The sequence below is a fragment of the Gadus chalcogrammus genome, chromosome 6, assembly GCF_026213295.1.
Source record: "Gadus chalcogrammus isolate NIFS_2021 chromosome 6, NIFS_Gcha_1.0, whole genome shotgun sequence".
NCBI lineage: Eukaryota > Metazoa > Chordata > Actinopteri > Gadiformes > Gadidae > Gadus > Gadus chalcogrammus.
In genome coordinates, this window is record NC_079417.1 from 15,556,975 (window position 1) to 15,570,072 (window position 13,098).

Sequence of the window (13,098 nt, forward strand, 5' to 3'; positions counted from 1 at the left end):
CCCTTGTACTTACAGTATTGAAAGAATTTGGGCATATCTCAGGTTATAAACTAAATCTGCATACAAGTGAACTTATGCGAGTAGGCAACAGCCTATCCCCTCTCAAAGTAACCATTCAGAATGTCTCTGGAGCACTTTAAATATCTGGGTGTCTGTGTAACTAAAAACCATTCAGAACTATTTAAATGTAATTTTCCCCCTCTTTTAGCCAGGCTGTCCATAGACACTCAAGTTCTTGTATCTTTTCCACTGTATACCCCCTAAAACCTTTTCCCATTCTCTTGATAGCTCACTCTCATAATTGATTTGGAACAAAAGCACCCCTAGGATCAAAAAAGAAATTCTAGAAAAACCTAAACAGTTGGGTGGCCTAGCTATCCCTAACTTTTTGCTTTACTATTGGGCTGCAAACATTAGAACAATGTTGCATTGGTGTAGCACCAACAGCCAATCTCCATCATGGCTGCAGGTTGAGGAAGCCTCATGTAGGCCCTCTTCTCTGATGTCGCTGTTGTGCCTAGTGTTGTAGTGAAGAACTGCCTTAAAATCTGGAATCAGTTCAGGCGGCACTTTGGGCTACAGGTGATACCTGTCTCGGCCCCAGTACATTCTAACCCTCTGTTCACTCCGTCAGTTATTGACAAGGCTTTTTTGATTTGGAAAGACCTAGGGATTGTGTCAATAAAACAGCTTTACATTAGTGGCCTATTTGCTTCCTTCGACCAGCATTTCTTTAGATACTTGCAAGTCAGAGATTTTGTTTGTAATCATTTTCCTGGCTTCCTTGCCCTCCGTCCCCCCCGATCTTGTTGATACAATATTTGATGTTAACCCCATTCTCAAAGGTACCATTAAAGTACTGTACAAAACTCTTCTCAAAAGTCAGATGACAACCTCTGATGCTTTGCGCAATACTTGGTCTGCGGAGCTTGGGGAGGATATAGGTCCAGTCGCACGGGAGCACGCCCTGAGGTGGGTCCACTCATCGTCTATCTGTGCTCGTCATGCGGTTTTACAGTGTAAAGTGGTTCACAGAGTTCACTGGTCTAAAAGTAAGCTTGCTCGTATCTACTCTGACATTGATCCAAACTGTGACAAGTGTCAGCAACGACCAGCCAATCTCAGTCACATGTTCTGGTCTTGCCCCACCCTTGCTCCTTTCTGGACTTGCGTCTTTGACTCCCTCTCAGCCATCACATCTGCCAACATCCAACCCTCACCATTACTCGCCCTGTTTGGTGTCCTTCCCATTGGCCTCTCACTGCCGTCCTACTTTGCTGAGCTTGTTGCCTTTCTCGCACTGCTGGAAAGACGTGCAATTCTGTTGGGTTGAAAAAATGCTCTTTTCCCCCACTCACTCTCAATGGATAAAGGATGCCCTTCATTTTATGAGAGTAGAGAAAATAAAAACACTCTTCGTTTCTCAGAACGGAAATACCATAAAATCTGGCAACCTTTCCTAGATCATGTCAGTTCTCTCAACACAGAGATTGACCCTGATGTCTAGACAACCTAGTTATAGCCCCCCCACAAAAAGCAGTAGTTTGTAGCACAGTGTGTTGTATTCATATTATTATTTTTAGTGCTGTTATTATTGTTTTATTTTGTGATATCATATGATATCGTGTCTTTGTGACCAAATGAGCATGCATGAATTGTATACATATGTTTCTGTATATATTAAGGCATGCATGGCCGATTCACTACCATTAATACCTGTATCAAAACCCATTATACCCTATTTCCTTGATACCTCTCTTTAATGGAGGTTAGGGGGTGGGGGCGGGGGTGGGGGGGGGGGGGGGGGGGGGAGTCGGGGGTAAACTGTCTCTTTGTAAGTACTTTATTTCACAGAATGTTTCAATTTCACTTAATGTATGAGGTGCACTGAATTCTGTTATGCTCAAAATCTCAAAAATAAATCATAGATAAAAAAAAATATATATACTGAGAGTCCACAGGAGCACAGCCAAATTCTCCGATATCTGATGACAATCAATAGTCAAAATTAAGCCAGGAAATCATAATTATATTAACATCTCTAATCCAGTGACCCCCCACTCCGATCAATGAAAAACCCTGCTAAGCAATGAAGGGAACCAGGGTGTGACTCCCCTCTGCTATCTGATTCAGAAGCTCTGCCCAACCCCACAGCTCTCTGACAATTATGCCCAATCAGGTTATCCCTGTACAAAAACACATCAGACACTGGACAAGAAAATACAAAACGTCAAGGTAATTTTTGATCTAACCCCAAATAAAGACAACACAGACGCAACATATCTGTACACTTTGATTTATAGAAAACAAAGGAAATCCCTGACAGAGTAGCGCTCTGGCCACAGGGAAGAGCCGTCAAGCCATGCTGTGTCTATTCTGTCCCCAGGAGATAGAGACAGGAGCTCACTTTCTACGGCAATGTAATTCCTACAGAGTTATGAGGAAGTAGGATATCAATACTTAACTAAAATAAGAATGAGAGAAAATTAATTCAACTTCACTGCCATCAGAAACTGCCATATCTGTGTGGCAAGACAGACCGATGCGTAGCAATGATTGATAGTTTATTCTATTCATACTCATTCATATTGAATCAGAAATTCAATTTGGCTACCAACTAATTTGGTGTTCATAATGTATTCATGGTCAATGTTGTCGATTTTATATTATCATTCATTTATTTGTAACTATTTGTTTGGTGTTTTGTCATGTTTGTCAAATCCTTTGGCAAGAGTATTTCATAATTTCTGCAAAAAAAAAAGATAATTAGAGACAGAGATAGAGACAGAGAGAGAGACAGAGACAGAGAGAGAGAGAGAGAGAGAGAGAGAAAGAGAGAAAGAGTGAGACAGATAACGAGTGAAATTGACAGAGACAGGCAAAGACAGAGAGAGAGAGAGAGAGAGAGAGAGAATGAGAGAAAGAGAGCGAGAGAATGAGAGACAAAGACAGACAGTCAAAGAGAGAGAGTGAAAGAGCAAGAGCGAGAGCGAGAGAGAGACAGATATAGACCCCAGTGAGAAGCAGTGCATCAGCTTAGTGCAACGCTTGCCAAACTGTAGCCCTCTTGTATTTGGCGCAATAAAAGCTTAGCTATTATGTTGTCTGGGTATGGCTACATTTTTCATCTCTAATTCAGGCCAAGGATAAACATTGGTGGCTCTGAGTCATAGGGGCTATGGGGGCCCTGACAACCCCCTCCACGTACACTCTTCCAGGGGCCTGCATTAGAAATAGCAGCAGCAATTGTTGCGTTGCGTTTTACATCTTTGTGGGAGTGTGTCGGTGTGGGTGTGTGAATGCCTCTGTGTAATTTTTGGTTTCTCGCATTGTTCAGTTCTTTAAACACCTGCTTTCATCCCATGTTATTTTCTCCATGGAAGGCCATTTAAATTCAGCAGGCGACGCACCGGTTCACAAGCGGTGGCGTTTGTGAACTGGTGAGTGTGTGAGTGTGTTTGTTTGTATGCGAGTGTGTACGTGTCTGTGTTTGAGTGCGAGTGTCTCTGTGTGTGTTGCGCGTTGTGTCCTGGTTTGTGTAGCAGGAGTGTAGCTTGGGGAGAGACAGAGTGGTGCCAGCAGGTATCAACAGTGACACAGTGTGTTGCGCTGTGCGCGGTCCTGCGGATGCACAGAGGCGTTTTTGCGCCGGCAGTGTTGGTTGTAAGCTCAGCCCCGTGGCAATGTCAAAGCAAGGAGACAACTGGAGGGGAAGAGGCCAACGGGGGGGGGGGGGGACTGTAGAAGAAGACAAACACGAGGGAGACTTGGCATGGACCACAGGACGGCAGGATAAATGGAAGTGGAGAAGACATTGTCGGGAGCACACACGAGCGAGCACACACATACACACACGTACATTAACATACAGACAAAGACGCACACGCACACGCATGTCATGTAGACACAAACACACACAGACAGGCCTACACATACACATACACACACACACACAGACACATACAGAATGTACGTAAACACAGACACGCGCATTCATAATGCAAACACAAGCACACACACGTCAAATATGAGACTAAAACTATTGACCAGACCAAAGGCCTCAATGACTTGGGGGGACAATCCTGACCGGAGACACAATCGGCTGGAATCAACATGGAAGCAGAAACAGTCAATTGAAAAGTGATGGAGTAGGTTTCCCCGGTCTGCAGCAGAAGCAGACATAAGCCACTAATCTATCTCCCGCCAGTAGCGACAGGCAGACTGAGAGGTAGGGCCTTGAAATAAAGAAAGAAAGAAAGAAAGAAAGAAACCTTATTGATCTGTCAAGAAGTCCAGACACAATAACTGAGGCAAGAAACAAAAGTGCTTTGACGACGGAGGCGGCGAGAAATGCTACACAACCACTGAGCATTGCATTCACGCAGATGTAAAAAAAGTAAAGCCTGTGTGTGTTGGCTTCAATTTAAAACTAGTGCTGCCGTTCTGGCACATTACCAGAATACTGCTGTTTTCCCCCAGAAATATGTCTGCTTCCGAGTGAAACTAGATTTGCATAGGTGCTGGATCTTTCCAATAAGTCAATATACCACTACATAGACTTTCATTTCTGGTCGTCGGGCTCTGCATAGCAAGAACTATTTTATTATACATCATTCGCTGTAGCTCGTTTTAATGGTTTGAAAGATACTTCAATAGCGCAGATTATTCCTGCTGTGGATATTTCAGTGGACTGCAGGACTTTCTGTGATATCTTTATATCCGCCTTGATAAATCGAGAGACACAGAATCAACACAATATGCTTGTGTTACCTATATACAGTATTTCCAGCAGCTAGGAATTCTTGCAGGCTGCATATAAACCAGATACAAGTGCAGGATAGCTACCCAAAATTATTATTTATTTTGCTGTATAATCTTTGGGGGTCTTCAGGCACTATGCTGTGGAATTATGTGGATCAGAAGCACAGACAGTTTAATAACCTCATAAGCTTTCAGTTAAAACAGCCAAGGAATTTTTCATAATAGAAATACTAAAAACTGTACAGTATATAAAAAATATGACTTTTTTCCGATTCGGTTTTGAAATGGAAAAAAAGAACGAGAAAACAATACACAGAGACAACATAAATATAGAATCCAATATATAAAATATGTAATACGATTTTATAATATATTAATTTGTATGCTATATGCTATACTGTGCTATACAGGCAGAACTGCAGCAGAGGAAGTTAAAAGTGAAAAACGTTGCTAGCCAAGCACAAAGGACATTGTGCGTCCTCTTCTGCCTTCACCATGCTTCTTCTCTCTGTTAGCACCCTAACCCCCCTACGACTCTCTATCTGATTGTGTGCGTGCGTGCTCATGTGCGTATGTTTGTGTGTGGGAGAGATAGAGAGATAAAGCAAGGCAGCCAGTCATAACATCTCTACTGCCAATTGAGTTACTTTTGAAATGAGAAGCACACATTTACCCTAAGGGGTAAACAGTCATATTCTCTGTCGCACAAACGTGCATTCATACGCACAAGACACGCCAACATAATTGATTTTCTAAAGACTTCATACTTCCTGGACACGAGTAAATAAAAACAAATTGAAATTGCTTGCGGGGCAATATGATTTATTTTTTTTTGCCGTTATTCAGTCTGCATTACAAAAAGAAACATGAATTAGTTAAGTTAAGAAATAACAATAATTTGTGGTTATTATCTGTGATTGGGTTTAACCGTTCCTCTGTTGAACTCATAGATTTGTGCATTGTGCAGCATTAATCCCTATTTTCTTTAAGGAATCTTTTTTTTTTTCATGAAATGAAAATGATCCATGGAACCTGAGGGATGAGCATGAATGCAGGTTCCTCACTGCTGTTTATTGGACCCCAGCTGCCATATTGCTTCACCTTCTTATCTCATCACCTCAGAAAGAGAAGTCTTGCTCCGGTAGAATTCTGCAAGTACCAGGAGCTTTCTTGCTGAAATGACCTAGTTTTCTAAGGACCAGAGGAATGCTGAGATTGAACTGCATTGAAGTTTGCAGAGTACATCTAAATATGTTGTTTATCTCTACAGTGTGTATATTACTGTTGTCCATAGTTGTTTAGCAGGTGCTTTTATCCTGAGCAGCTGCCAGCTAATTCTGTTACATTTGTTCAACCTGTAGGCCTACCTGCGGACATTGGGGATCAAATGCATGACAATTGAGATGGGAGTTGAAGGTATTGTGTTATAAGTGTTTATCCTAAACTAATTTTCAGGAAAGGTCAGAAAAAACAAAAAGTCTACAACCTTCTGGAACAATGTTCTATTTTAATAATAACAATAATATTAATCATGATATAACCCATAAAACAAATTTCAATGCAACATTTTCTTCATGATCAAACAACCGTCAAAGTGGAATAAATTAAACCGACCCGTCAACTACCACAGCGAAGGGAATCTGTACGAGCAACGCACCAACCCCCAAGGTCACCTGACCATCCAAGCAGCAACCCCAAGGTCACCTGACCATCCCAGCAGCATCCCATCGGACAGTTCATCCAATCAGTCTGTCGAAGGACTCCAAGACAGTCAAGGCAGTGTGAAGAAGGATTCCCTTTTCCCGCTTAGCCGCTGCATGTTTGCACAACAGCGATCTGGAAGAAAGAGGAGCCCAAATCTGGTCAGGGCCTTGGGACACGCGTTAGAGCAAACCCTCTGGAAACCGCCGGTCTGAGACACGACTAGAAGTCAAAACAATAAAAAGGCCCTCCTCGACTAACGAAGCAGCTGTGATGGATTGTCATCATTTAAACGAAACACACACGTCTTCTGGCGGCGTGCCAACGGCCCGGAGCTGATTCTTCCCCGAGACGACCCGCTGAAGATTACCCACTGATATATATATTATTTGTGTGCAAACCGACACTGTTTTCACTTTCCAACTCTCGTTGGGACTAAAAAACCCTGTTATCATGTGTTTTCGATTTCAAAAATAACCTCACAGTTATTGTACATCAATAACAGGGTTCGAGAATGTATGTACAATAATACAGTTCAACTTCATTGAGGATTATCGAGTCATCAAAATAGACCTGCATCTGCATTTGTTATTAAAAACATTCATAGACGCAGATTTGCCCAAATTATATACTAGCATCAGTGCTTATAATCGTCACTTTTTGTCTCAATCTTGAAATAAACAAAACGACACATATGATAACAGTAAAAATGGTCACCAGCCTGGACACATTATTATCTTTAGAACTAGTGCTGGGTTGGTTGAGGGAAAATAGTACTTCCACAATAAATAAAAATAAGGCATCAAATAAACAAAACAATCACAACATGTACAATTAGCTATGAACACAAGGGCGTTTGATACAGCTGTGGTCGCTTCACCTGTTTTAAATGTGTGTGCCATTCCAAGGACTTCCTTCAAACCAAAAAAAGTTAATGCATTGTTTTTTTTGCTCGTGTTTTTCAAAGGGCTTATGTCGACTTGTCAGACTGCCAGATATTCCTCAGTCTCTTTTCTCTCCAATGGGATTTAATCAGGGCAACACAGAGAAATCCACCTTTTACTTTGAGATGAGCAGATTCAGAGTTTAGGTAGAATCTGCAAATGCTCATACTTTATAAATGAAAAATAAAAAAGAAGAAGAAAAAAAAGCTTCCCCGGCTGCAGTACAAACTAATCTCCTTGATATTTCGGTCTGTCTGGAAACATTTGATAGGAAGTTCTGTTTGAGGTCAGCGGAGATTAGCACATCATGGCCGCCCGCTGACCTTTGCGTGTACCGAAATGGAACCGTGGGCCGACGAGGACGGATTCTACCGTCCGCATTAGGCAATGTGACAGCGTCACCGCGTCACACTGGCAAGTTAAAGAGAGCTGGCCAACGAGGAAGGTGGGGGGGGGGATATGTTATAAGAAGGAGAGGGAGAGAGAGATGGAGAGCGTGACAGAATAAAAGTGGAAGTTAGAGTAAGTGAGGAAGATTAATAAGAGAAATAGGGGGTGGATTAAGAGAAGGAGCAAGTCAACAAGAAACAGAGAGAAAGCAAGGGGGCGAAAGAGGGCCGGAAAACAGAGAGGAGAGGGGTGGAGGAAGGAGAGGAGTGGAGGAGGGAGAGGGGTGGAGGAGGGAGAGGGGTGGAGGAGGGAGAGGGGTGGAGGAGGGAGAGGGGTGGAGGAAGGAGAGGAGTGGAGGAGGGAGAGGGGTGGAGGAGGGAGAGGGGTGGAGGAGGGAGAGGGGTGGAGGAAGGAGAGGGGTGGAGGAGGGAGAGGGGTGGAGGGAGGAGGAGAGGGGTGGAGGAAGGAGAGGGGTGGAGGAGGGAGAGGGGTGGAGGAGGGAGAGGGGTGGAGGAGGGAGAGGGGTGGAGGAGGGAGAGGGGTGGAGGAGGGAGAGGGGTTGGAGGAAGGAGGTTGCGGGGACAGGGTGATGGAGGTCAGGGCGAGGCGAAAGGAAAGAGCGAATGAGAGAAAACAGGGACAGGAGTAGATGGGGGAGTGGGGGGGAGAGTAGAGGACAAGAGGGCACAATGCCGTGGTGAGGAGAGACCCCCGGGAGGAGAGAAAATCGGGGCTGAATAAAGAGGGTTTGTGATTAAAAGAGGTGTCGGAAACGAGAGCATTCACAGTGGGGAGAGGAGGATAAGTGCAGAGAGAGAGAGAGAGAGAGAGAGAGAGAGACAGAGACAGAGACAGAGACAGAGAGAGAGAGAGAGAGAGAGAGAGAGAGAGAGAGAGAGACATAGAGAGAGAGAGAGAGAGAGAGAGAGAGAGAGAGAGAGAGAGACATAGAGAGAGAGAGACAGAGAGAGAGAGAGAAAGAGAGAGAGAGAGAGAGAGAGAGAGAGAGAGAGAGAGAGACATAGAGAGAGAGAGAGAGAGAGAGAGAGAGAGAGACATAGAGAGAGAGACATAGAGAGAGAGAGAGAGAGAGAGAGAGAGAGAGAGAGAGAGAGAGAGAGAGAGAGAGAGAGAGAGAGAGAAAACAGAGTTAAAGTGGGACGCATGTGAAGGAGGGACATGGACCAGAGGGAGTAAATCTGTGCTTCTATGGGTCTGCCTTCACTTCTACCAAGTCCTTGCTTTTTAAAGTCCTTCCTTCCACACACACACACACACACACACACACACACTCTCTCAGGTAAGTCTATACAAGCAAACACACACACACACACACACACACACACACACACACACACACACACACACACACACACACACACACACACACACACACACACACACACACACACAATCACACCCGCAGCTGGTAACAAGCAACACAAGGTGGATTAATCCATCCTAAACCCAGTGCTGTGTGCGCCCGGCTGAGGTCCGTGAACCCCTGCTCCCCCCTCAGCAGCCCAGGAGAGTGGCTCTTCCGGGCCTGCTTTGATATCGCAGCACATTCTTATCCCGGGTCTACAGCCAGCGGGTTCATTAAAAGAGCCCGAATCAGTCCAGGAGGGCACCTCAGGGCGGACCTATCAGCGTCGGCTGGCCCGCTAAACTTCAATTTACATCTTTAGTTATTTATTTAGCAGCAGCATCGCCGGTCGCTAGGCAGAGGTGAGGGTAGACCCAGGAGTCTGCAGAGATTAAGGTAGTTGGAGATTAATAAGGTTTTTTAAAATTCAGCGTTTTTGTAACTTTTGATCTTTTTTTCTCTGATCTTCAAAGAGTTGCGAACAAAGTGTAACACTTTAGGATAAGGGTACATAAACAAACCATTATATTAGTTAATGCAATAATCAGCATTCACTAACAGTCAATTAACAGTTCACTTATTGTCATGTTATCATTTACTAATCACGTTCATGCATACAAATGTTGTTCATGTATTAATTTATACATGAACAACATACATACATAAATAACAAATTCTAAACCATACGGCTACTGCTATATAACAATGCTTACTACTGCATTCAATTATGTTAGTTAATGGTTAACTAGTGTACCCTTACTGTCAAGTATTACCTAACAAATGGGTCGGGTTTAGTTCATAAGCAACGGGTATCAGTATCAGTATCCTCCATGATTTTCTCAAGAGCACCTATTTCTGACGATGGCAGGACTCGAACCCAGGCCCTATCGGATGGCAGTTAAAACACCACAGACATGTGATGGTTTGTTTTAGTATCAGATTATCCATGATGGGAAACCTGACCCATTATGTAGGCATTGTGATAAAGAAAGTTTGAAGGATTAGCTAGCTACACAGTAAACTACTGTTTTGAAAGTTCTTGAAAATAGTTACTTGAAAATATTCCATGCTGCCATTGTGTAGCCCCAATGTTTGTCAAATGTAATCTCTTCATGTTTTCGATATAAATGTCTTTATGCAACATAAAAGAATGAGTGAAGAATCTTTTGTAGTCAGGGATTTTTCATTGTGTTCGGAGCTTCTATATATTTCTGACAGAGCGCTTTGGCGATATGCTTCGTTTTTTTTCCCCGTATGTGGAAATGAGTGTGATTTAGTTAAATGACTCTGTTCCTTTTCTTTTTTTAAACCAAAGCCATAATCTGCTAATGGACGGCCGGTAAATCTATAAAGACAAGCAGCAGGAACGGAACTTGTCCTGTCAAACTGCTCTAATCACTTAAAATCACCCACACGCACCAGTGCAGTCAGGGACATCCGTGTGTATATATTAACGTCTTCAAAGACGTGATTCTCTTTTCTAGTGGATACGGAGAGATCGGATACTGCTAACATTATTAAAACAAGTGTAAGCTGTTCTTTTTTTTTGTCCTATATATTGCTGTGCAAAAAAGTCCACAGCAGTAAACGTTCTTTTCCCTCCCCTGGTAACTCCCGGTAACGGTTAAAAAGCATGCAGTTTGGTGAAATACCTAAAGTGTGTGAGCGCTGACGAGGTCTGAGGTGGGGTTTGGCACCGTTTCCGTTAAGACTCTTACCATCGCAAACTACGGTGGCTATGGAGCAGTTCCCTCAGCAGCACATGAATTGGAATGGTACAACAAATTGATAAAAAATATGTTAGTTTTTTTCTTCTTTTGACATTTCTTTTCCCCCCCCCCCCTTCTTCTTTAAACGCACTTATGGACATGTTGTTATACAACGCTAATCTCCGACTCTCCACTTGTAAACTCTCAGGTATTTGGTTAGAATCTCAAGCAGAGAGACATCAAAGGTGGCGGAGATGTGAGTGTGTCAGTGTGTGTACCTGCGTGTGTCACAGTGTGTACTAGCGTGTGTGGGCGGTTTGTGTGTGTGTGAAGTGCACGTATGCATATGCACAAGTTGAGGCTTCTCAGTGCTCAGGTGTGTGTGTGTGTGTGTGTGTGTGTGTGTGTGTGTGTGTGTGTGTGTGTGTGTGTGTGTGTGTGTGTGTGTGTGTGTGTGTGTGTGTGTGTGTGTGTGGGCCATTTTGCAGGCTTACAACCTTCTCAACCCTCAGAGTGACAGTGCGCAGGCGGCCTTGACAGATAGCTGAGCTGCCTTGTTAACTCTCACCGCCTAACGTGTAGGAGTGTTTATGTGTTTATGGTCTACACACCTCATGCCTCTGTATGTGCGTGTGTGTGGTTATGTGCGTCTGTGTTTTCAAATCTCACATTTTTCTTAACCTCAAATGTCAATAATGGCTGGGGTCTAAACTTCGGAAAAGTCTGTGTGTGTGTGTGTGTGTGTGTGTGTGTGTGTGTGTGTGTGCGCGTGCATATGCATATGTGTGTGATTGAACGTGCACACGTATGTCTTGTTTGTGTGAGTGTGTGTGGATGACATTTTGTGTGCATGTGCGCGCGTGCGTGTGTGCGTGCGCGTCCCTTAGCTCAGCCGTCTCTGTGCGCCAGCGCCTGCAGCTCGGCCGTGTGCAGGGAGTGCTGGAGGAAGACGTTCTTGCGGCTGTAGCTGTGCAGGGACAGGGGCCCCCGCGGGGGCTGGCCCAGCCGCCCCGTGAACAGGGAGGAGGAGGCCGAGGACACGGAGGAGGAGGACGAGGAAGAGGAGGAGGAGGTGGGGCGGGCCGGCTGTGGCGGCGGCGGCGGGGAGGAGGGGGAGGAGGAGGAGGCGGTGCTCGGGCAGGGGCTCCCCCGGCCCGCCAGGCTGTGGAGGCTGGAGGAGGTGGAGGAGGGGGGGGCGGCGGCGGAGGTGCCGTCCCCGCCCCCGGCGCAGGGGGTCTGACTGAGGGGGAGGTGCCCGTCCCTGCTGCCCGCTCGCCGCCCCCCCCCCCAGGAGGGACCTCCGCCGCCGGCTGCTAGGGACTCAGAGGAGGAGAAGAGCAGGCCCTCTGGCTGCCTGGCGTCGGGCGGGGGCCCGGCGAGGGCCAAGCTGGCGCTGCACGGGGCCTGGGCCGTGGGAGGGGTTGGAGGCTGGGTGGCAGGCTGGGAGGAGGCCTGGAAGGAGGCTTGAAGTCGGGAACCCGCGGGAGTCGCGGCCTGGCGGCTGAAGCCCCCGGAGCCTGGGGCTGTAGTTAGGGATACGCCCGAGGATGAGGCTCCGGGCCGGGCCGAGGACTGTGCTAGGACCCCCTGGCAGTGGCGCTCCTCTCTGGCAGTGTAGCGCTCGGTGGCGGGAGGACGCGGGTAGTGGTGGGGGAGGTGCTGGCTAGAGAGGTCCCCTCCGAGAGCCAGTCCCCCCCCGACCCGCACTCCCCTTCGCTCCCTTAGAGCCAGACTGCTGCTGCTGCTGCCTAGCCCGGCCCACCGGCCTGGAAGGCTGGCCTGAGAGAGAGAGGGAGAGAGAGAGAGAGAGAGAGAGAGAGAGAGAGAGAGAGAGAGAGAGAGAGAGAGAGAGAGAGAGAGAGAGAGAGAGAGAGAGAGAGAGAGAGAGAGAGAGAGAGAGAGAGAGAGAGAGAGAGAGAGAGAGAGAGAGAGAGAGAGAGAGAGAGAGACAAAGAGATTTACATTTTCAACAAAACTTTTTACATCACTCTCTTGTTTTGTTGATGGTGAACAATGAGCAGTGTGCGGGCCAAACACCAAAAGAGTTGATTAGAAAGGATTCCCAACTACCAGAGTCTTGCTGTCTGCTGTAAGTGAGCGATGTATTCCAGCGGTCAATCAGAGAGACAGAGGGGGAAGGAGAGATTGAGAAGGACACAGATAGAAAGAGAAGATAGAGAGATAGAGAGATAGATTCAGAGAGAGCGAGGCAGAAAGAGAGAGAAAA

General features: G+C 45.8%; 1 protein-coding gene across 2 annotated transcripts in view; it reads right to left on the reverse strand.

Annotated features, from left to right (window-relative positions):
• Positions 1–9,263: 9,263 nt before the first annotated feature.
• Positions 9,264–13,098, reverse strand: part of ccser1 (coiled-coil serine-rich protein 1) — a 99,271-nt gene continuing 95,436 nt past the window's right edge. For both annotated transcript variants that reach the window (XM_056591519.1, XM_056591518.1), the window contains exon 11: positions 9,264–12,650. In XM_056591519.1, coding sequence (XP_056447494.1) covers positions 11,760–12,650 — 891 coding nt within the window. In that variant the 3' untranslated portion in view covers positions 9,264–11,759. The remainder of the gene's footprint in view (positions 12,651–13,098) is intronic.